Source organism: Amblyraja radiata, chromosome 22 (assembly GCF_010909765.2).
Source record: "Amblyraja radiata isolate CabotCenter1 chromosome 22, sAmbRad1.1.pri, whole genome shotgun sequence".
Classification (NCBI taxonomy): domain Eukaryota; kingdom Metazoa; phylum Chordata; class Chondrichthyes; order Rajiformes; family Rajidae; genus Amblyraja; species Amblyraja radiata.
In genome coordinates this window covers 14663048-14686946 of record NC_045977.1, presented here as the reverse complement: position 1 = coordinate 14686946, position 23899 = coordinate 14663048, and the positions used below count along the sequence as shown (strand labels likewise).

At 41.0% G+C, this 23899-nt stretch overlaps 1 protein-coding gene and 1 long non-coding RNA gene across 2 annotated transcripts; one reads left to right on the top strand and one right to left on the bottom strand.

Annotated features, from left to right (window-relative positions):
- Nucleotides 1-140: 140 nt before the first annotated feature.
- On the top strand, nucleotides 141-18439 carry spsb3 (splA/ryanodine receptor domain and SOCS box containing 3). The gene is made up of 7 exons (XM_033040456.1): nucleotides 141-317; nucleotides 8083-8232; nucleotides 9820-9994; nucleotides 11529-11716; nucleotides 14672-14774; nucleotides 16653-16778; nucleotides 17764-18439. Exons 2-7 carry the CDS (start codon nucleotides 8101-8103, stop codon nucleotides 18108-18110), a joined length of 1071 nt encoding a protein of 356 aa, XP_032896347.1. The 5' UTR covers nucleotides 141-317; nucleotides 8083-8100; the 3' UTR covers nucleotides 18111-18439.
- A 1999-nt stretch (nucleotides 18440-20438) lies between these two features.
- LOC116985607 lies at nucleotides 20439-23265 on the bottom strand. The gene is made up of 2 exons (XR_004415308.1): nucleotides 22922-23265; nucleotides 20439-22865 (listed from the first exon to the last, which is right to left on the bottom strand). It is a non-coding gene; the product is annotated as an uncharacterized LOC116985607 (long non-coding RNA).
- Nucleotides 23266-23899: the final 634 nt, after the last annotated feature.

Below are 23899 nucleotides of genomic sequence, written 5' to 3'. Positions count from 1 at the left end.
CCGCAACGTCACGGCGCCGGCGTCAAAACCAACTGGACGGCCGTCGGCGCCGGGGATGGGCGGGTCCGTGAGTGATTGACGCGCCTGCCGTCCACTCACAGGGCGGGGCGCTGTGACGTCGGGCCCTGGCGGACGTATCGGAGGGCGGCTGGGCGCGTGACCGGGGCGGGCTTTGAAGTTGGGTTGAGAAGCTTCGCTCGATGCACAATAAACAAACACAGCGGCCCCGACCCGACAATACGACCCCCGCCCTTAGCGGCTGCTGCAATATTAATTCCACATTCGCAAGGCGGCGAAAGTTCACCTCCTTGACCCAGGTGGGTGAGTGAGTCAGTCAGTCACGGGCGGCTGCTGGGGGAAGCTTGTGGTGATGGCGGTGCATCGGGCCTGCGGATCCGGGGCCACACCCCCGGGTGCATCTCCCACTCATCGCCTTTCCGCCGCCACCTGTCGCACTACCCCCTCAGCTCTCCCTCCAGTCGCCACCCATCGCCTCCCTCCCACCACTCCCCGTCCCGCGTTTCCACTTCACCTTCTAAAACGACCCCTCCCCGTCCCCATCCCCATCGCCCGGCTATCCCTCTCACGCCCGCTTGTCCTGCTTTCCTGCGGCCAGCCAGCTGCTTGTCACAACGTCCCCGTCCCCCTCTTCCACTCCACAACCCACGGCAGCTTCATACAAGCTGCAGTCATTGGGATTCACCCTCCTGATCAACTCGGGATAAATGCACCGCCCACCATTTAATTTGGAGGACAGAAAGAGAGGTGGTTGGATCCTTTGCTGAGTTTTTGTTTACAAGGCAGAGTCTGTCACCAGTGAACAAATGCATAATGAACTTGCGCAACGTAATTGTAATAATGGATACTTGGCCTTTCTAATCGAGTGCTTGGAGGCAGGGTCCTTATTTTTTAGTCTCTAAATAATAATGATCAAAAAACCACCGGTCTCCCTTTTTACTTTAAATTACAATAGCTGCACATTTCATGTCTTCATAATGTAGCGAGGGCTTGTCCCAACCCTGCTAGGTGACGAGAGCACGGCAATAGTTGGTGAAGATTGCCCTCTTTTTTTTGTTTCAGATGAGCAGCATCCTTATTTTGCCAATATGTTTGTGAAGTTGATGATAATGGTTCAAATAAAACGCAGATCTGTTTATCAGCTTGAGGGTGTAATTCAGAATTTTCTTGAATTTCATTGTACTATATAACATATAAGTAACTGATGGCAAACATGGTCTTTATCTAGATATGATTTTTATTTTGCTTTTGAACTTTTATTATTCCCTTAATTGTGAAGTTATATCACTAAAATGAAACACTACTTGGTCTTCTGACCATGATTTTATTCTCCATCAAATCTCCTTGCAGCTTCCTCTATTCCAATTTCATCTGCCACTTATTTATTACTATCCATCTTGCAATTTATTGCATCATATTTCATTATGCATTCATTTTTCATCTATAAATTTGAACCCTGTATACTCAAGTACAAATTATTAACATATAAGGAGACCACTAATGGAGGGGACATAAAGAAAATAGGAAGCTATAAATCATATCAATGGAATATAATGTGGAAATATTTGGTGCATAGAATGGAAGGTGGAATATATTGCTAAATGGTTAGATTTTGGGTAATGTTTGGATGATGTTCAAAGGGGCTTACTTGTTCTTGTACACAAAAAGCTGTCTGGTCAACAAGCAAAAAAAAAAAATGCTGGTTTGAACATTGTTATTGAATACTTGACTATCTCGCTGTAATGAATTTCAGAACAAAGGGCCAAATAGCCTTCTATTTCTTATGTAAGCCTGGCACCTGTAGTAGGAAATTGCTGCAATCTATTAAAATTATTACCTTGGAAATAAACGATTGGATAAGTTAATTTGGACTTGTGGGCCTTTAAATTAGACCTTCAACAAGTTGCTACAGGTATTGGGTCGGACTGCACATTGTCAGGGTATTCTATAAATTGTGGGTTGAGGATTAGTTAAAGGACATTTGGAATAATGTGATATTTTTAGATTGGCTGTGATTAATAGGGTGTTGCAGGGCTTGATGCTGGGCCCTCATCTGTTCACAATACGTTTCAGTGATTGTGATATAGAGGTCAAATGTAATATATCCAACATTGTTGCTGGTACAAAGCTAATGGCAGTGTGGGCTGTGAAGGAAATGCAGAGCAGCTTCAAGGCATATAGATGGCTTAAAGGAATGGGAGAGGTTATGACGTGGAAAATTAAGGTCATTCATTTTGGAAGGACAAAATAGAAGTGCAAGTATTTTTAAATGATGAGTGATTGAAAAGTTTTGCTATACACAAGACACTGAAGGGTGACGTGTGGAAAGGATCTGTATATGCTGGTTTGTACTGAAGATAGACACAAAGTTCTGGAGTAACTCAGCAGGTCAGGCAAGCATCCCTGGAGAAAGAAGATGGGTGACATCTCTGGTTGGGACCCTTCTTCAGACTACCCATGAACGTTTACATACAGATAAAGTTTTTAGAAAGTCTAAACAGTGTATTGTCCTTATTTCAAACTTTTTAAGAGATCTGGTAAGTCCAAGGGTAACTACACTGCACTTCTTATCTAGTCTGATGATACAATCCTAATATTCCCTGTATTTGACCGATGTGTTTAATCCTTTTATTCCAACACATTAGATCTTGAAGTCGACTTCATTTTGTGTCGCCTTTATCAAAATGCCTTTTTGGAAGTCCATACACATTCTGCATTTCTCTCTAACTCATTGTAACTGCATTAATAAATAAAATTAAAGTGTGATGGAATACTCTCCAATTGCCTGGATAAGTTCAGCCTCAACAACACAAGGAGCTTGACAACATACAGAATGTGGAAGCTGCTTGATATAGGCACTCTGTCCACAACCATTCGCTTAGTCATAGCGGTTTGTACCATCTACAGGATGCACTAATTTCATTTGTCACTGGGTAAATTTTGCCTTGGAGCTCCCTCCTCAACACCAATTGGGTATACCCACAGCTGAAGGACTGCAACGGTTCAAAAAGGCAGATCACCACCTTCTCAAGGGCAATTATGGATGTACAATGAAAGGCTGGCTCAGCCTGCACCACCCACATCCCTTGAATGAATAAATGATCCATTGACAAATCTATGCTGGCATCTCCAATAAATCAACACTTGGTTAAAGTGACCTCTAATTCTGTCCCTGACTATTCCTTTAAGAACTTTTCCCACCATTGGAGGCAAACTTGCTAATATGTAGTTAAAGGTTCATCCATAAACTCTTATGTTTTTGCCAGATTTCCAGTCCTGAAACACTACCATTGAATCTGCAGATGTAAAGAAGATTATGGCTAGAGTGTCTGTTCCTTACTTCCCTCGATGTATCTACACTGTGGATGGCTCAATTGTAATTGTATATTGTCTTTCCGCTGACTGATTAGCACGCAGCAAAAGGAAGGGGAGGGCTGGTCCCCCAACGCAATATTCCACCTCTCCACCAATTCCAATATTGGTGGCCAGTGGGGTGGTGGCTTTCTGGAGCGCTAGTATGGGTGTTGTGGGCTGAAGGGACTGGTTTCCAGAGGGCTAGTATGGACATTGTGGGCCAAATGGATTCTTGGGGTGGCAGCTTAGTCACTCAAGCCTGATGTGGGCTGGTCACGGCTGGTGGGCTGGCAGTTGACTCACGGCTATTCCTTAAAATTCAATTTCAAGCAGGGTGCAAGGCCACCAAATTCAAGTGCAGTTTCATACCACTTCAAGCAGTGTGCATGGCCACCCAATTTAAGTGCAGTTCATACCACTTCAAGCAGGGTGCAAGGCCAACAAATTCAAGTGTAGTTTCATACCACTTCAAGCAGGGTGCAAGGCCAACAAATTCAAGTGCAGTTTCGTACCACTTCAAGCAGGGTGTAAGCCCAACAAATTCAAGTGCAGTTTCGTACCACTTCAAGCAGGGTGCAAGGCCACCAAATTCAAATGCAGTTTCATACCATTTCATGCAGGGTGCAAGGCCACTAAATTCAAATGCAGTTTCACACCATTTCATGCCGGGTGCAAGGCCACCACATTCAAATGCAGTTTCATACCATTTCAAGCAGGGTGAAACCACCATAAAACCACACTCACAGTTAAGTAGACATTCAGTGTGTCCAGTTGATTCACAGCTCAGAAAGAGTCGTGACCTCTCCCTCCCCCCTCTTGCAGAGACTGAGCCACACCCATACTTCCGGGTTTTATAATCCTTCCACGGGAAGGGGCGTGGCCTTCATGGCATGATTGACAGGAGAGAGATTCTCAACATTTTTTAAACACTAATAACACTTTTATTTTTAATTGATGGGAAGAATCCTCTGCACCTCATGAGCGGAGGGCGACTGAGTAAGATGGCCAAAAATCACAGCCGTAAGTGGTAGCGTTTTATCTAAGATCAATATCAAGTTTAGACTTCCAACCATTTGTTGTGCTTTATTTCAAACCGACCACCACCAACCATTTGCTGTGCTTTATTTCAAACCGACCACCACCAACCATTTGCTGTGCTTTATTTCAAACCAACCATATTTTCATTTGCAAACCACATTAAGGGCAGTAATCCTGGGGCAGTAAAGGATGTCCTTTACTGGGGCATCCTATAAGGGCAGTAAAACCACACTCACAGTTTAGTAGATATGTGTTCAGTGCTATTCACAGCTCAGACTGAGAGACGTTACCCTCTCGCTTCCCCCATTTTGCAGAGACACTCAACACGTCCGGGTTGTATAATCCCTCCGGAAGGGGCGTGGCCTTCAGGAGAGAGAATCTCAACATTTTTTAAACACTAATAACTCTTTTATTTTTCATCGATGGGAAAAATCCTCATGCCCTGCGCAGCGGAGGGGGACTCTGAGTAAGATGGCCAAATATTACAGCTATAAGTGGCAGCATTTTTTCTAAAATCAATATACAGAACAACAGGAAGTGGTCAAGATCAGACTTTTAGTAATATAGATTTTCATTCTATATTAAATTCTAAAAGGAGTAATTTAGCAGGTCTGGCAGCATCTCTAGAAAACCTGGATAGGTGACTTTTCGTGTCGGGACACTTCTTCGGACTTAGAAGGGAATTCTATAAGTTCCAGTAGCAATTGAGGACAAATGGCCCTGTCCCACTACGAGTTCATTCAACAGTTCCTCCGAGTTTGCCCTGATTCGAACTCTGAGATTTACGGTAATGGCCGCTCGTAGGTATTCGGGGCTCTTGTGGACATTTTTCAACATGTTGAAAAGTCTTCCCGAGCTTACCTCGTTTCCCGAGTACCTGCCGTTAGTGTTACGAACCGCTAAGAGACCTTCCGAGCTCCGACAAACCCGCTACGTACATTCTACGTGCTTACCACGAGTTTGTTTTGTTTTTTAAACTCAGGAGAGCTCTTGAATGAGCTCGTACAATGGGACAGCCCCATAACTGGCCCATAATGCCTTGGCTTCTCCCTGTCTTGTTTCATGTTTCTCCCAAATCTAAACTTCATCCCCAAAACACGAGCACGTAGTAACTTTAACCATACCATCACAAACAATTAAGGCTTAGTGACATCAGTTACCTGAATACTTAAGATGTCAATTTTAATGTCAGGATACATTGGTGGATACTGTTAACCTTAATCTTTTGATGTACTGATATCAGCTTGTTTACATAGTTTTATTTATCGTTCTTGGTTCTTGGTTTCTTGGTCCTCCAAAATATTCCAAATGGAATTTAAATTGGAGGTGGTGCAGGGAGGACTTAAGCCTGAAAGGGTTATTGGGAAGAAAGAGCTACCTTAAAGTTAGTTGCATCTGGTTGGGTAACTATAGTAGGGTGGAGATTATTCCATGCTTTAATTGTGCGGGGGAAGAACAAATTGCAGTACACATCTGTCTTTGTAGCTGGAATCACAAATTGGATCCAATGCAATCGTTGAAATACCATGAAACGATGAATCTTGTCATATGATCTTAAAGACACAAATTAGATATGCAATGCATTATGAAGGCGTTATTACATAGAAGGTTAATATTTTGTTCTTCAAAATCTGAACAATGTTTTAAACAATTTACTATTATTTGGTGAAATGCCTTGATTTGTTTTGGGATCAGACCCTAATGGGATCTATCCCAAGTTTTGAGAGAGGCAAGAAAGGAGATTGAGGGAGCACTGAGAAGATCTTTGTAACCTCTCTAGCCACAGGCGAGGTCCTGGACAATGACCAATATTTATTTGTTTAAGGGAAGTAGAGATAATCTGGGGAATTATAGGTTGGTAAACCTCATGTCGGCGATAGGGATGCCATGGAGAGCTATTCTTCGAGACGTGATTTACTTGCACTTCGGAGAAAATGGGATCATTATGGTCAGCCAGCATGGCTTTGCCCATGGCATTCCGTGTCATACTAACTTAATTGAGGTTTTTCAGGAGGAGAAAATAGTGATTGATGGGCAGTGAATGCTGTATATGGGGATTATAGTAAGGCATTTGATGGTCCCTCATGGTAGGCCAGAAGATTTAAATGCATGGGATGGACAGTAATTTGGTAGTTTGGATTCTGAACTGGCTTACCCATGGAACAGGGGTCTCCAAACTATGGCCCGCGGGCCACATCTGGCCCACCATGAGATTTTATCCGGCCCGCAGCAAGCTCTTAACACGTTCCGTGCTGCGGGCTATTTAGCGGGTTCTGTGGTATTGCAGATTTAGAGATACAGCGTGGAAACAGGCCCTTCGGCCCATCGAAGCGATGCCCTTACGCACTAGCACTATGTTGCACACACTCGGGATAAACTCAATTAACCTGCAAACGTGGAGTGGGAGGAATCCAGAGCACCCGGAGAAAACCTACGCAGGTACAAACTCTGTACAGACAGCATCCGTAGTCAGGATGGAACCTGGGTCTCTGGCACTGTGAGGCAGTGACTCTATTGCTGCGCCACCATGCCACTGCTCCTGTGTTTGCAAAGGCAAGTTGTGTGGAGTGGAGGGGGGAGCTAGTTGGTGGCAGGGTAGGTATGTAGCGGTCTTTCCCCCCCCCCCCCCCCCCCCCCGTGAGGGTGACCCGTGATCAGCTCCCGCTCTGGTGCACCACACTGACCTGGACCCTTTGATCGAGTCTCCACCTCCTCTGCCCGCCCCTCCTCTCCCCCTCTCTCCCTCTCTCCTCTCTCCCCTCTCCCCCACTCCCTTCTACCCCCCGTCCCCTCTACCCCCTCCCCTCTTCCCCCCCTCCGTTCTTCCCCTCTTCCCCCCCCTCCCCTCTTCCCCCCCTCCCCTCTTCCCCCCCCTCCCCTCTTCCCCCCTCCCCTCTTCCCCCCTCCCCTCTTCCCTCTTCCCCCTCCCCTCTTCCACCCCCTCTTCCCTCCTTCCCCTCTTCCTCCCCTCCACTCTTCCCCCCCCCCTCACCTCTCCCTCCCCCCCCACCGTCCCTCTCCCCCCCACCCTCTCTCTCCGCACGCCTATCCATGTCCTGCAGAGATGCTGCCTGGCACTCTTGTGTTCCTCCAACACTTTGTGTAAAAATAGACTTGGTTCCAACTGACACTTGAGCGTCACTCACCTGCCTTGAATCAAGTGGGAAAGGTTTACGATTTAAAAAGAGAAAAGATGATGTAATGTCCAGTGCAACTGAAATCTGGCATATAAGTAACCAAATACTTCATTTGACAATTCTTCAGGCTTTGAATTGTAATTGTATCCTAATTTCTGCTCCGTGTACAGTGGCCACAGAAAGTATTTCATCAAAACAGCACAATTGGATAGTTTTAGAAACAAGAAACTGCACTTGCTGGTTTACAAAAAGGGACACAAATTACTGAAGTAATTCAGCGGGTCAGGCAGCATTTTTGGCAAACATGGACAGGTGACATTTCGGGTACCCCCCTTACAATCAGTCTGAAGAGTCCCGATCCGAAACGTTGCCTATCAATGTTCTCCAGAGATGCTGTCCAACGTGCTGAGTTTTTCCAGCATCTTGTGTCCACAATTGGATGGTTGTTTACCTTGACTTTTTAAAAAATTACTTTTTTGAAATGCATAAAAACTGTCCAGCACTTGGCTAACCTATTGTACATTTCTCATGACAGAGCAAATTTTAGGAAAACATGTCACGGAGTAACAGAAATAATCGTGCCTGGCGGTATGTGTACAGTGGTGTTCGAGAAGCTGATACTGTGGCAGTGGTATTGCCCGAAGGTTCAGCAGGTCCTAACCCTGGCTATGATTCGGATGGTCAGGTAAGTCAATAAAATACAATCTTGTTCCCTGTTTCCCATCAGTATGCAGCAGATGTTGGAAATCTGAAATAGCAGCAAAATGCTGGAGATTCTCAACATGTCACGCAATCAATGGGGAGAAAGAAGGCATTGTATTCTTGTCCAGAAGAAACTAAAATGACATGTGTACCTTGACCGGAAATAGACTAGTAGTATTGAATATCATCATTTTGGCCTCGGTTAATTTTGGTTTTGTGGTACCAAATTTAGTCACGGTGCAACACATATAATTAAAATATATATTTTTGCCCTTTGCAAATTTCAGATGTTTCTGTAATGGGTGTAATTAAGAGGTGCCTTATTTATCAACTGGAGCAATGAAAAGCCTAGTAAAAATTATTTCATTCAATCTATATTTAATATTTTTATGCCTTTTTTTTCTTTTGTGCCCATCTTTTGAACATTAGTAGTAAAGTAAGTAAAGTAAAGTATCCTTTATTGTCATTCAGACCTTCCGGTCTGAACGAAATTTCGTGCCTTGCAGTCATACTTATAATAAAATAACAAAAACCCCAAATAAACACAAATTTAACATCCACCACAGTGAGTTCACCAGGCACCTCCTCACTGTGATGGAAGGCAAAAGTCTTAAAGTCTTTGTCTCTTCCCTCCTTGTTCTCCCTCGGCTCGGAGGCTATCCAGGCTTCCGATGTTGTGACCCCGCTGGGTGATGGTTAGTAAGTCAGCCCTGCGGCTGAATCCGAGCTCCGCCGGTTCAAACTCCGCGGCCTGGGGCGGTCGAAGCTACCACCCTCCAGTTCAGCGGACGAAGCTGTTGTTGTGGGAGCTCCGGAAAAACAGTTCACCAACCTGTGACCTGCGAGCTCCCGACTATGTCGTCCACTGGGCCCGCGGCTGAACCTCCGAGGCGCCGAAGTTGGGTCGCCGCCGCCACAGCCTCGAAGTCGGGTCGCCAACGCCGCCACAGCCTCGAAGTCGGGTCGCCAACGCCGCCACAGCCCCGAAGCCGGAATTCCACCACAGTCTCGAAGTCGGCCAGCCTTGCGCTGGTAAGTCCCGGCTGGCTCTGCCTCCGGAGCCTCGAGGTCGGTCCCAGTTGGAGGCCGCCAGCTCCGCCATTAGGCCTCAGCGCAGACGGAGACGGGGGATACGACAAGAAAAGGTTGCATTCCCCCGAAGGAAGAGACTAAAACAAGTTTCTGCCACAACCCCCCCACACACACATACACAACCTAATAAACTAAAATTTACGAACTAAAACAAGACAAGAAAACAACAAAAAAAGAAAAAACAGTGGCTAGGGCAGCGCCGCCACTTCCGGGCGATTAGTCTATTAGTTTAGACAAGTTCAGTCTGTAGATTAGTGCGCAAGAGCTGATCATCGCAGTAATATACAAGTTGTTCATTTCAATATGAGAAGCCTGGGCTGCTGCATTTTTCAAAATGTGTATTCTTGGTCAAAAAATTATTTTTCAGTTGCCCTCTTGATTCTACTCCTTTGAAGCTAAGCTTTTGTTTTTGCAGGTGAGCAGTTCATTTTGTTTTACAATGTTGTTTGAAGTGGATTTTTATTTTCATCTCTTAAAGCACAGTGATTCTGATTCTGAGCCAGAATTCCACTTGCCGCCATCAATACCAACAGCATTACCGGTGACAGGGGAATCGTACTGTGGCTGTGTAAGCCAAAATGACACCAGATACTGCAGGAGCATGCGCAGTTTTCATCGTATGAAAGATTGTCACTGTGGAGAAGAAGATGAATGTAAGTTTCATTTGCTGTCATCTCTTTTGTTGGATTGCAGATTATTTAAGGATGCATAGTAAAAACTGATAATCCAGCACTTCAGGGTTTTCGGTTCTAGACTAGCAGATTCTTTGGACTACAGGTCCTCCCAGGATACCACATGCTTCCATCCATAAGAAATGTTCACAACAGAAGATACCTGCAGAGATGTGTTGTTCCGTTGGACTCTATTTTTTACTTCACTCTATCAGTTGTACTTGAGTTTGGCTTGGTTATATTTATGTATAGTATCATCTGATTTACTCAGATAGCATGCAAAGCTTTTCACTACCTCAGTACATGCGACATTAATAAACCTACATCCCAAGATACACTTTAAATCTCATTTAGCTATTGTTAATAATAGAGCTGATAACAAATAGCCTGAATTTGTCTTGGGCTAATAATGATATTTTAAAAGATTACACTTCAGACATTGATGTAAAAAGTTTTGAAAGGACTCTGATGCTGGTCTGTATGTGTGTTTTTTTACTCTGCAAGCTTGTTGCCCTTGTACATTTTCACCATCTTTCCTGCTGTGTTATTGTGCAGGAAATCTAAATTTATTGCCATTTATTTTTGCTCTGTTCACTTTATTAGCCATTCATAAGATCTGCACAATCTCATTATGCCTTAATTGCACTCAAACTGAAGAACCTGCAATGATTTAGAAACTAAATTGTAGAAACAAGGAATTAAAGATGCTGGTTTACACAAAATGTCAGAACGTGTTGGAGAAACTCCAAGGGTCAGGCAGCATGGTGCTGGAGTAACTCAGCAAGTCTGAAGAAGGGTCCTGACCCAAAAAGTCATCTATCCATGTTCTTCAGAGGTGCCGTCTGACCCGCTGAGTTACTCCTGTAATAATTGTTATATAGCCACTGTAGGTTTTTCACAATTAAATCAAAAGAATGCAAATGAAGAATTGTGTGGTAATTTAAAAGAACTTAAATGTTGTTCTATTATCTGCGCCACCCTAAATGGCACAATGGTAGAGCTGCCGTCTCACAGCATCAGACGGAGGTTCGATAATGACTATGGATGCAGTTTGTGCGTTCTCCCTGTGTCCACGTGTGTTTTCTTCAGGTGCACCAGTTTCTTCCCTCATTCCAAAGACGTACATGTTTGTTGGTTAATTGGCTTCTAGTTGCTCCTAGTGTGTAGAATGCGAAAGTGGGACAACATAGAACTAGTGTACAGGTGGTCGATGGTCGGCATGAACTCGATGGGCAGAAGGGACTCTTTCCATGCTGCACCTCTAACCTAAACTAAAATAACTCTTGATTATTTTCTAGTTGTGGGGAACTACATGCATCACATCTATTAGGCTTTCAACAGGTTCTTCAGCATGAGCGTAATCAAATCATTAATAGATCTCACTGAACCTCTTTGTGTGTATTGTAACAAAGGCAAATGTGGGTAAACGGGTCTGATTTGCTGCAAGTAATGTCAGCTCCAGTAAAATATGACTGTTATTGGTTATCTTAAGTTCAAAAACAAGTCCTCCCTGCAGATTTTGAATGGATGTGGGATGATTCAACCAAGTCTTCTGCCACACTGTTGAGCTGTGAGAACAGAGAAGTGAATTTCCACATGGATTACAGTTGTGGAACTGCAGCTGTTCGTGGAGACAAGGAAATGAGTGAGGGACAGCACTTTTGGGAAATAAAAATGACCTCTCCAGTATATGGTACAGACATGGTAGGTGTAGTAAAATGGCTATAATGGGATGAGGTGTGTGTTGGTATGTGTATATACAGTAAGCCCCCGCTATAACGGACCTCTATATAGCGGATCTCGGTTATAGTGGACCGAGGCTCCTGTTGCACCCGACCCCGACGAGTTGGCGTCACGTGGCGTACTTCCTGTTGCGGGAACGGAGAGAGTGAGCAGCATGAAGGCGGCGTGAGTAACAGACCAATCCCTGGAGCACTGCTTGTGGGCTCTGCAGCTTTGAATTCTTGCTTGTTTAAACCCCACCCATTACGTTGCTTATCTGTCTTCCCGGCCTTGTGTTAAACTTTACCCCCCCTCACTCGGTTATAGCTCACAATCAGCAATAACATCATCGTCTTCCCCCCCCCCCCCCGTGATCTGTTATTGTGAGGGTTTACTGTGTGTGTGTGTGTTTATTTGTACAGTACCCTCCATATTGTTTGGGACAAAGACCCATCATTTATTTATTTGCCTCTACTCCACAATTTGAGATTTGTAATAGAAAAAAAATCACATGTGGTTAAAGTGCACATTGTCAGAATTTAATAAAGGACATTTTTAAACATTTTGGTTTCACCATAGTCCCCCCCCCCCCCCCCCATTTCAGGGCACCATAATGTTTGGGACACTGCAATGTCATGTAAATGAAAGTAGTCATGTTTAGTATTTTGTTGCATATCCTTTGCATGCAATGACTGCTTGAAGTCTGCGATTCATGGACATCACCAGTTACTGGATGTCTTCTCTGGTGATTCTCTGCCAGGCCTGTATTGCAGCCATCTTTAGCTTATGCTTGTTTTGGGGGCTAGTCCCCTTCAGTTTTCTCTTCAGCATATAAAAGGCATGCTCAATTGGGTTCAGATCAGGTGATTGACTTGGCACTCAAGAATTTACAATTTTTTAAGTTTTGAAAAACTCTTGTTGTTTCAACAGTATGTTTGGGATCGTTGTCTTGCTGTAGAATGAACCGCCAGCCAATTAGTTTTTTTGTTTGAACTTGAGCAGATAGAATAGGATACACTTCAGAATTAATTAAGCTACTACCATCAGCAGTTGTATCATCGATGAAGATAAGTGAGCCAGTACCTTCAGCAGCCATACAGGCCCAGGCCATAACACCCCCACCACCGTGTTTCACAGATGAGGTGGTATGCTTTGCATCTTGGGCAGTTCCTTCTCTCCTCCATACTTTACTCTTGCCATCCCTCTGATATAAGTTAATCTTTGTCTCATCTGTCCACAAGATCTTTTTCCAAAGCTGTGGTTGCTCTTTTAAGTACTTCTTGGCAAACTGTAACCCGGCCATCCTATTTTTGTGGCTAACCAGTGGGTTGCATCCTGCAGTGTAGCCTCTGTATTTCTGTTCATGAAGTCTTCTGCGGACAGTGGCCATTGACAAATCCACACCTGACTCCTGAAGAGTGTTTCTGATCTGTCGGACAGGTGTTTGGGGATTTTTCTTTATTATAGAGATAATTTGTCTGTCATCAGCTGTGGAGATCTTCCTTGGCCTGCCAGTCCCTTTGCGCTTGATTGCAGTTGATTTTGGTAAGCCTAAGGTTTGGATGATGTCTCCAACAGTTTTATTCTTGTTTCTCAGTCTCATATTTGCTTCTTTGACTTTCATTGGCACAACTTTGGTCCTCATGTTGATAAACAGCAATAAAAGTTTCCAAGGTGATTGAAAGACTGGAGGAAGGACAAGTTGCCGAGAGCTCTCTTATACCTCCATTAAGGAGGCAATTAAACACACCTGAGTAATTGCAAACACCTATGAAGCCATGTGTCCCAAACATGGTGCCATGAAATGGGGGACTATGTATAAACACAGCTGTAAAACCACAGCTGCTCATGGTGAAACCAAAATGTATAAAAAATGGCCTTTAATAAAATCTGACAATGTGCACTTAAACCACATGTGATTCTTTTCTATTACAAATCTCAAATTGTGGAGTACAGAGGCAAATAAATAAATGATGGGTCTTTGTCCCAAACATTATGGAGGGCACTGTGTGTGTATATAAATATATATTTTAATCAAATTGTAATAATATTTGCATCAGTCTTGACATTAGTTATAATATAGTCAGTTAAAATGAATGTTCAATTTCAACTTGTAAGCTAAAGTTCTATATTGCACGGCCAATTTATCAACATCAGAAGGTTATAATATTCTACCTTCAGTCCAAGATTTATCAGAACTGAATTTAACACTGAATTAGTGTTGAAAGGTCTTTGGCTGCCCAGTAATACATATTTGGTCAAATAAAACAATCCAATAATTTGAACTTAAATCTGGAATCTATTCAAATAATTTAATATATTTGTAAGCAGTGAGAGATATCAAGTTGTTATTTAACATTTGTGGAAAACTAACATCAAGTTGAAATGTTTTTGATATTGAGTGACTCAACTTGGATCTTTAAGGTTCAATAAAATGTTAATTTAAAAAAAGTGAATCTAAAGTTCCATTGATGTTAATGTTAGTCTCTTGATGTTTTGGCTGCCTTTTATTAAGTTTTTATTAAGTCTTTGCACATAAGAAGTTTTAAGGGAATTTTCTGCAATTTATCCCTGTTCATGTTTGTCATTTGTCTGAATTTCCCCTCTTTTATCCTGACTCTGAAAGTAGCTGCATTTTAGCTTTTCCACCCCAAGTTGTTTGTTAAAATCGACCTCCTCTGATCAAGCCTTTGGTCAATTTTTAATATTGTCAAATGTTTGCGTGTGTTAAGATTGTAATATTTGGTTGCAATAAATTTGTTTGCAATTGTTATTGCATCAAATAAATTATAGTTTCTGTTAAAGAAAGATGCAGGAAAATGATGTTTTTATGATTGCTGTGACAATGTTTTCAATTGCATTCTTTGAGTACCTCCAACCATAGCAACTTGAATATTTGTTAGTTTGCCTAACCTCTCATTTTTGTGCACCATTTAGATGGTAGGAATAGGAACAACTGATGTCAAACTGGACACATTTCGCCACACCTTTTGCAGCTTATTGGGAAAGGATGAAAATAGTTGGGGTCTCTCCTATACAGGTACTATTATGATCAGTCTGAAGAAGGGTCTCTGCCCGAAACGTCACCCATTCCTTCTCTCCAGAGATGCTGCCTGTCCCGCTGAGTTACTCTAGCATTTTGTCTACCTACTGTTATGGAAAACTTTGTCCGTTTTCAAATGGAGAATACCAATCCCCCATTTTAAATTTAAAATGGCGTATCTTTAGAGAATTAGAACACACACTGGTGTTGACTCATTGACATGTTAACTCTTACCTGTGCCTACTGTTACAAAGCCATATAGGTTATTGCTCTTCAAGTGCTAAAGCAGTTGTCGTTTAAATGTGATAACCTTTTCAGGCAGAATTGTTAAACCGTTTTTAATAATATTTTAATTATTAATATTTTAAATATATTTTAAAACATTTCAATTGGCACTGTTCCGTCTAATTATTATATAAATTATGGATGGGCAACATGGGATAATTAGCAAGGAGCTATTTCTCATAGATGAGTAGTGAATCACTCAGGCTATCCCTCAGTGATTCACTAACTACTCTTTAGACTTTAGAGAGGCAGCGTGGGAACAAGCGTTTCAGACCACCCAAGTCCGCGCTGACCAGCGATCACCCTATATACTAGCGCTATCCTACATTCTAGGGACAATTTATAATTTTTCCGAAGCCATTTAACCTACATACCTGTACGTCTTTGGAGTGTGGGTGGAAGCCATAGCACCCGGAGAAAACTCATGTGGTCACAGGGAGAACATGCAAACTGTGTACAGACAGCACCCGTAGACAGTATTAAACCCGGGTCTCTGGCACAGTAAAGCAGCAGCTCTACCGCTGCGCCATCGTGCCACCACTACTCATCTGTGGGGGTAAAGATCCTTGCTATTTACATCATATTAGCCACATCATCTTATACCTTGATTATATCTCCTTTATTATTGTAAATAACGAACACCAGCTTAGACTAAATGCTTTTCAAATTTGCCAACATCCTGCAACCATCTCTTTCTGTTTGTGATACTATAATCAAAACAAATGTAATTAAGTAAAATAGTTCATTATTTGATATCAGCGTGACCTCCCTACAGTTATTCCAATGTCCCTTTTGATAAAGCATCCTGTAACTTGCCTGAATTCAGATTCAGATTCAGATTCAATTTTAATTGTCATTGTCAGTGTACAGTACAGAGACAACGAAAAGCCATCAATGTCATCCATTAGTCCTGCCTTCTAAAGAGATTTGCCAACATGTACATCTCTTGTTTTCGGTTCCTTGATAAGTCTCAGTTTCAAATCATGTGCGATGTATTCTTTCAACATACTTGCCCTAACCAGATGCCTTTTCTTCAGGTTTGAATTCCATTTGTTGCTCACCTGGCTAATCTATTTCAATCTTCTTGTTGTGCAAATTGTTTCCACTGTCAGCACACTCGGAGTCCAACTGTGAAAGGAATCAACTGAGTGCTGATAAAGCTATATTCTAAGAATAGTTTGCAAAATAAACATGCATTTAGAAGACTAATGATGGATAAATAATGGCAGTTCAGGAGAAAAAAGTGAAATGTGTTCTTTTGACAAAACTCACATTTGAGATTACAATGAATTGGAATCGTGCTCTTACAAGATAAATTATCTGCCCAAAATATGTATGTACCCATTCTCTGGTAACTCTTAAATATCCTTGAGAAAAGGACCAAATTTTCTTATATCGAACCCACACTAAAGAAAATCTGAAACCTCTACATTTTGAGCATAGTTAAGATCCACAAGTTTTTTTTAAATGCGGCGAATTACCATTGCAATATATTACGTGTAATATTTATTTAACCATCTTGTGTTTGATCATTTTGAAAAATATATAATCTTCTTGGATTTAAAAAAAAACATGTACATTTTTTTGTAGGTGTTCTACATCACAAAGGTGCCAAGAGTCACTTCTCAACAAGATTCGGTCAGGGCTCCATCATAGGTATTCACCTGGATACGTGGCATGGTGTCTTGACGTTCTTCAAAAACAGGAAATGCATAGGTATGACCTAGCTTTATGTAGCTCAATTTTACATGGCCTGAATCTTAAATGAAATAATAAATACTGGTGTAGGTAGGTAGACACAAAATGCTGGAGTAACTCAGCGGAACAGGTAGCATCTCTGGAGAGAAGGAATGGATAACGTTTCGGGTCGAGACCCTTCTTCAGACGGATAAATACTGACGAGTAAATACTGGTGTTATCTATTGTTATTATCAGGTGCTCTAGGATACTGACCTATTGGAATGGTTGATCAAAAACATAAATTTTGATTCAAAAATGTAAATTAATGAAGTACTTGCCGTTAGAGATTTAAATTATATACTCTGTAATCGCCAAAGGCAACAGGAATGAGATAGGCTTTGATACATTTGTTTCTGTAATATACAATCCAAGTGGCCTGGATAACTGATGAACTTGCAAAAGCTTAAATGTTCACATGGAATCCCTTATATTGCTGGAGACCTGAAAACAAACCAACTGAACAGCTTTGACACTTGCACTTCAAAATGTAATGTATGTTGAAAACAATAAATTGGTGGTACCACTTTAGATACTTCCAAAAGTGCAGCTCTCTGTATTTAAAAAAAATTAAAATTAAGTTTTCTAAATGTATGTATTATATAAAGGACAATAGTTTTTTCAGATTTTGGGAGTAAATGTTCCGTTTTGCTTGCAGATTTTTAAAGTTTTGAAAAAAAATTTGATCACATGTTATTTCTTTATTCTGTTGAAAATCTTATTTATCCTTTCAAAGTTTCATATTATGTGGCAAACTGCCTGATTGTTTATGGAGAAAATTATGAATTTGGCAATATTTGCATTTTTCTTAAATTTGGAGACTTCCTGGCAAAATCTTAAGTGCGAGCATTTCAATGACTTGCACTTTCAATAATCTCAAATATTTGATGTATTGTTAAATATTGTATAATAATAATATCTGTGCACTTAGCTGGCATTAATAGATTTCTTTCTCTTTATAAAGGAATGGCAGCCACCAAACTGCAAAACAAAAAGTTTTTTCCAATGGTTTGTTCAACTGCAGCAAGAAGTAGTATGAAGGTGATACGTTCATGTTTCTCCCCGACTTCTCTCCAGTATCTTTGCTGTCTGCGGCTCCAACAGCTCGTGCCTGAACACATTGACAAATTGGAGGTTCTTCCGCTACCCCCAGGTCTGAAGCGCATGCTCCGCAATCAGTTGGGTTGGGTTCTCTCAATGAATCAAGAAAGCAGTGGCAATGAGGCTGCAAACTCATCGGGAAGCGATTCTGACAGCTCTTCCACAGCAGACGCGGAAACTTGCCAACGGAAAAGATGTCGATGGACTTAACACATCTGGGTTGATTCCTTTTTAAATCATGACTTTTGCATGTATGGCAGTTCAAATTGTATTTAGTATGGACATGGACCATTGCTGCTATACATGAGATGTGTAAAGCTCCCAACTTCATTTTCAATTGTTCTAGCTCCTTGCAGCAAACTAACGAGGACTGTGTTACTTGTGAACTCAGATTGGCAGACGTGTAAGATGATGGTTTAAGATGCTGTTCTTCTCAATAAAGTTACCTGTGTACAAATTTTTTTTCCTCAATCTGCACTCTTTTTGTAGGATATTTCATGCTTTCACTTAAAAATATTAAATGATCATCTTGTCCAAAATATTTCTAGCATGTCTATCTTATTTCTTTTTTAAAAAATCTCTGCCTCGTTGGTTGAGTCTTTATCCAAGTCGACCAGGCAGATCATTTGGTTGTTGCTTCTGTGCTGCTTGTTCTTGGCTTGGACAAAGCTCTGTCAATCATGTTAAACTTGCATCAGGCGAGGGGAAAAATGCACTGATTATCATTTGCAATAAAGAAGCAATGCTTAAAATATATATAAATATGTGAGGATCAGGTCAAGTTATTGGACAAACGACAGTAGTTTGGGCTTGCACTTGTTATAACATAGATGATCTGAAGTAAGTCGTATTGTTCTGAAACTGACTCTCCAGGATAGAATGAGGTGAAATGGATGCTATTGTAAATGTTATATTAGTAGAAAATAGTTGTCAATGTCAATTTTAGATCTGATCTAAACCTATTTTTTGTATTATAGAAACAGACATACTTGTGTTTGTTGATACATGCAATAGATGTGTCTACTATCCAAGCAACCTAAAATCATTAATTGAGTAAACAAGTATGTTAATGGCTTTCATGTGAAGTTTAACATTTATAAATGTTACATTTAACATTCCTTTCAGGCATCTGCAGTTCCTTCCTACACAATTTGTCTGCTCCACTGCAAAGTCTCCTCAAGATATGCCTATTTTGAAGAAGTTCTCCTCTCTATGTTCTGCAACACCCTCACCCACTGCTCCCTCTCTGTGCATATCTTTAGTTTCCCTCTCCCTGACTCAGTCTGAAGAAGGGTCATGGCCCAAAACATCACCTATTCCTTTTCTCCAGAGTTGCTGCCTGACCTACTGAGCTACTCCAACATTTTGTGTCTTTCTTTGGGCAGATTTCTAATGTTAGTTGGTATTTTATTCTGCTAAATTTACATGCAGAATGCTTATCAACTGTGTGACATACTTGATAATAGTTAGTGGTCACTAAAGATATAATCATGCAAGTAATTGCTGGCAACCTCCAGTTCCATTCGAATAGTTGGCCTTGCATTCTGAATTGTTCCTTTGAATCCTATCCCAACATCGGTACACATTTGGCTTTGGAGACACAGGAACTACAGGTGATGGAAGCTTTGGCTTTAGTGGGTTATTTGGTTGTAAGAATCCACTTTGCCTAAAATAGAAATGAGCACACCTATTGCACAATCTGCTCTACTTTATCCCCATTAAAATGTATAAACAAATCTGGAAGGATGCACATTCAAATATCCATTCTGCGTGTGCTAGGAACACAAGTATGTTATGTTTCCCGACTATTGTCTTTTCTGCCTTCTTGGTGCAAGATGGTTTGAATGGTAATTGAAGTGTGTGTGCTTTTAAAATGGGATTTTGATATTAGTAAGAAAAATGACATGTATATTAAAATCTATACCTCACAGAAGCTGTGCCATATTCTACCTTTTCTGAACAAATTAATTTAAGTGATTTTGTTTCCTAGCTTTATAATCTCTGTGTCTCACAGTCTAGCATCCTGTCCTTGTGTTTTATAATGACTTGCTTAAAAGTGAGATTTTTGATTGCTTGATTGAAAGATACAGCATGAGGACAGGCCCTTTGGCCCACTAAGTCCACACCAACCATCCATCATCCATTCCCACTAGTTCTATGTTATTTTTGCATCCACAATAGGACACAAGAAACAATAAGAACAATTTACAGATGCCAATTAACCTACAAACCCGCTCTTTGTCAGGATGTGGAAGGAAACCGGACCACCCGGAGGAAACCTAGTCATCGCAGGAGAACATGCAAGCAGCACCCGTGGTCAGGATTGAGCCCAGATCTCTGACGCTGTGAGGCAGCAGCTCTACCAGATGCACCACTGTATGTGCACTGTAAATGTAACTACACTTTCTTCACAGTCAGGCTGTGATATCTATAACTCAGAGATTCTGGCATAGCAATGAAGCAAACATGGCATCATGTGGCAACTTAAACCTTGTTTTGTACCTGATCCCCTTATAATATTTGAATTGATGCAACACGTTGCACATCACATAACTATTTATTTGGCCACATCCATTAATACAAAGATAATACATTTTGTCAAGCTATCACAAATCTTAATCTCATTTTTCAAGTTTACAATGATATGCTACAAACTTTTGTCAGTACAGAGTAATAACCATTTTGTGCTCTCGGATGGATTTTAGTAGTTAAAACCATGTAAAAGCATTCTGTGTAATGCCTTAGACTCTGATTTGTGCTTCTCAAGCTTGTTTGTAATGTACCTTCTGTCTGTTCCGCTGTGTGACACTCAATTCTTCCTTGTGCTTAGCCTAAAATTGATACTCTAACTGTAATATTTTATCAAAGCTGAATGTTTGTTCAATGTGAAATCTTTTTATAATCAAAGTTATAATAATAATTAAAGGTATATAATAATACCTTTAATCTTGAAGTGGTAGTTCTAATTTAGTGACAATCTAATCTGTCCATCTTTAGTGGAATCTGCAAGTTATTTTTTATTGTCCCAATTTATTTTTTTCTGAGACAAAGAATTTGATTTTATTCTCCTTGATTGTATTAGTTAACTATCACTATCAAGTTTGCATTACCTCTTTCTGGTACTAATATCAATCAAAATACTTTTAAGTATAAGATTTGCTATAATTGCTAGAAATCGCCTTTTTTTCTCATTCTAGGAAACATTCTTCCAGCATATGTTGCAAAATATCTTTAACTCGATTACACCTTGACTATTCTAAATCAGTTCATCGACTCATCACACACATATTTGATTGTTATGCATACAAATACGAACTGGTCAAATGTTAAATAAAATAATATACATTTCATAGAAATATCACACAATATTGAAAATATGGTATCATGTCACTAAATGGCAGTTTAACACCAGTCAAAATTTCCTATACTATTAGCAAACTTTCTGGCGTCTTGTAGCTATAGGGTATGTCTGTGATAATTTTAGTATTAAACAATTCCTGTAATTTGTTTAGGTCAGAGTAAATTATAGATGGAGGCTGAAAGACATTCACAACACCCGAACATTTTACCCTCTAAGAAACCTGGCACCATTAAAGATGAGGATTTCCTCATTTTTTTCATTAATCGTTCACTTTTCTCCAAGCTATCTATTTTCTTGGAACAATCTTTAAAGGTAATTTTTTTTCAATTAATATCAGTGGGATTTGTTGTACTTCATAAAGTTTCCACTTTGTCTTTTTTGTTCCCTCCAGTTCATGCTTTAATATCATGAGGAACTGGGTTCTTCACTTGAATTTTATTTATAACCTTCTCAGCTGTTATCATTCCTTCCCGGGACCCCAATGTTTCATAAATCCCAAGAATTGAGACTGGCCACTTAACCAGACCTGCTTCAGATTATGTCTTGGGTTCAGGTCAAGTTGATAGAACAGACAAAAAACTGAAGTCAAATTCATTGACTGGCTGTGTTTGGTATGGATCAGAGTTAATTTTAAACCCAAATAAATCTAAACTAAAAACAGTTTTGAGATTAACATCATGGTTTGTTTTTCTCTCATCGCATTGCCTGTGTGTATACTTGATCCTGGTCTATTTAAAACCTATAGCTATTTATTAGCACTCCACAGTAAGCAGGTCAATTTTAAAATAATTGTTAGCACATCTTTAAACAACTACCAATCAACTGGTACCTGAATTGTCCTTTGACTTCTAGTCTCCTTTGTTGGAATGAAAATGAATACATCGCTGAATGTCATTGTAACTTTTATAACTCTTCCTTCCTAACAATTCCATGCTGATTCACCTCCATCACATGTAATCCTTATTTTTTAATCCTTATCCAAATTTGGTTTTCCAAGCCTAACTGAAGTATTTGGACAGCAATTTAGTTAATGAATCAGTGGAATAGAAGTAGGACATTTGACCCAATTGTTATTCTATACACAAATGTGTTTAGTCAAGTTTGTTCTCTTATTCATTTAAATTTTTTTTTTAATTTACTCTTTTAAACTTTAAATCTGAGGACATGATTTTTCACTCGGTCTAAACTAGTCTACGAGATTAAATTCTGTTTAAAACTACACATAGTTTATCAATTTACCTTTGAGGGTTTTTACAGAAGTGCTTAGTTTAAGTTTTTAACATGGTGTCGTATAATTTCCATGGAGGATTAAAGTTTTATTTTACTGAAAAGTATTGTCCATGTATCTATCAAGACCTCCAGTTATTAACTTTGTGGTGATTCTTTGCTACTTTTGCTACCTGCTAGTGACTTACAATTTATAGTTGATTAGCTTTCCCCTCCCTTGTGCTCTACTGGGTGGTAATACAGCAACTTCCTTGTATGCTTTGACTTGGAAGAATTCAAAGATGCCGTCTAATGATTCCTTACATGTTTCATAAGCATAAATCTCATCTGCAATTCAAATTCATCAACTTTGTCCTGCCCCCACCTCTCTTTTCCCGCTCCCCCCCCCCCCCCCCCGCCATAATCAGTCTGAAGAAGGGTCCTGATCTGAAACTTTGCCAATCCATTCCCTCCACAAATGCTACCTGACTCGCTGAGTTACTCCAGCATTTTGTGTTTTGTTCGTGGGTCCTATTTGTTGGTAATTATCTACTGAATAAGTACTTTGCATGATGGGTTATCAAGGTTAACCTGGCTGTGTCTTGTGTTCAGGCTAGTGAGCTGTTCCCCGGAACTGTTGCAATCCTCGTAAGGGTACTTCCATGGCACTACAGGGAATGAGCTCTGGACTGAAAGGAACAGTGATGGCTCCATCACTGGAACGGAGACGAGGAAACACTTTTTCTCACAGAGAGTGGTGAGTCTGTGGAATTCTCTGCCCTGGAGGCGGGTTCTCTGGACGCTTTCAAGAGAGAGCTAGATAATGCCCCTGTCCCACTTAGGAAACCTGAACGGTAACCTTTGGAGACTGCGCCCCACCCAAGGTTTCCGTGAGGTTCCCGGAGGTTGCAGGTGGTTTCCGGAGGTTGCAGGTAGTGGAAGCAGGTAGGGTGACTGACAAAAACCTCCGGGAACCGCACGGAAACCTTGGGTGGGGCGCAAAGTCTCCAGAGGTTTCCGTTCAGGTTTCCTAAGTGGGACAGGGGCATAAGGCTCTTAAAAATAGCGGAGTCAGGGGATATGGGGAGAAGGCAGGAACGGGGTACTGATTGGGGATAATCAGCCATGATCACATTGAATGGCCTAAGGGCCTGCACCTATTGTCTATTGTCCATGTTGGGATTGTGTGTGACTTTGATCTCTCAGGAATTTTCCACATACCTTTGCAGGCAAAAGGTTTCAGGTAAAGGTCGTACATTTGGCAGTAGCCTGGGTGAGTGACTGAAGTGTATTTTGTGTTAAATGTGGAAGAAATTAATATTTGTGGTGTTGGAATTGGCTACAGACATTCCAGATTGCTGTGTTGTGGATGGTGCTGAGCTGAGTGTGTTTCTGATGTTGCACTCCTCCAGACAGGTGGCAAAATGATGTC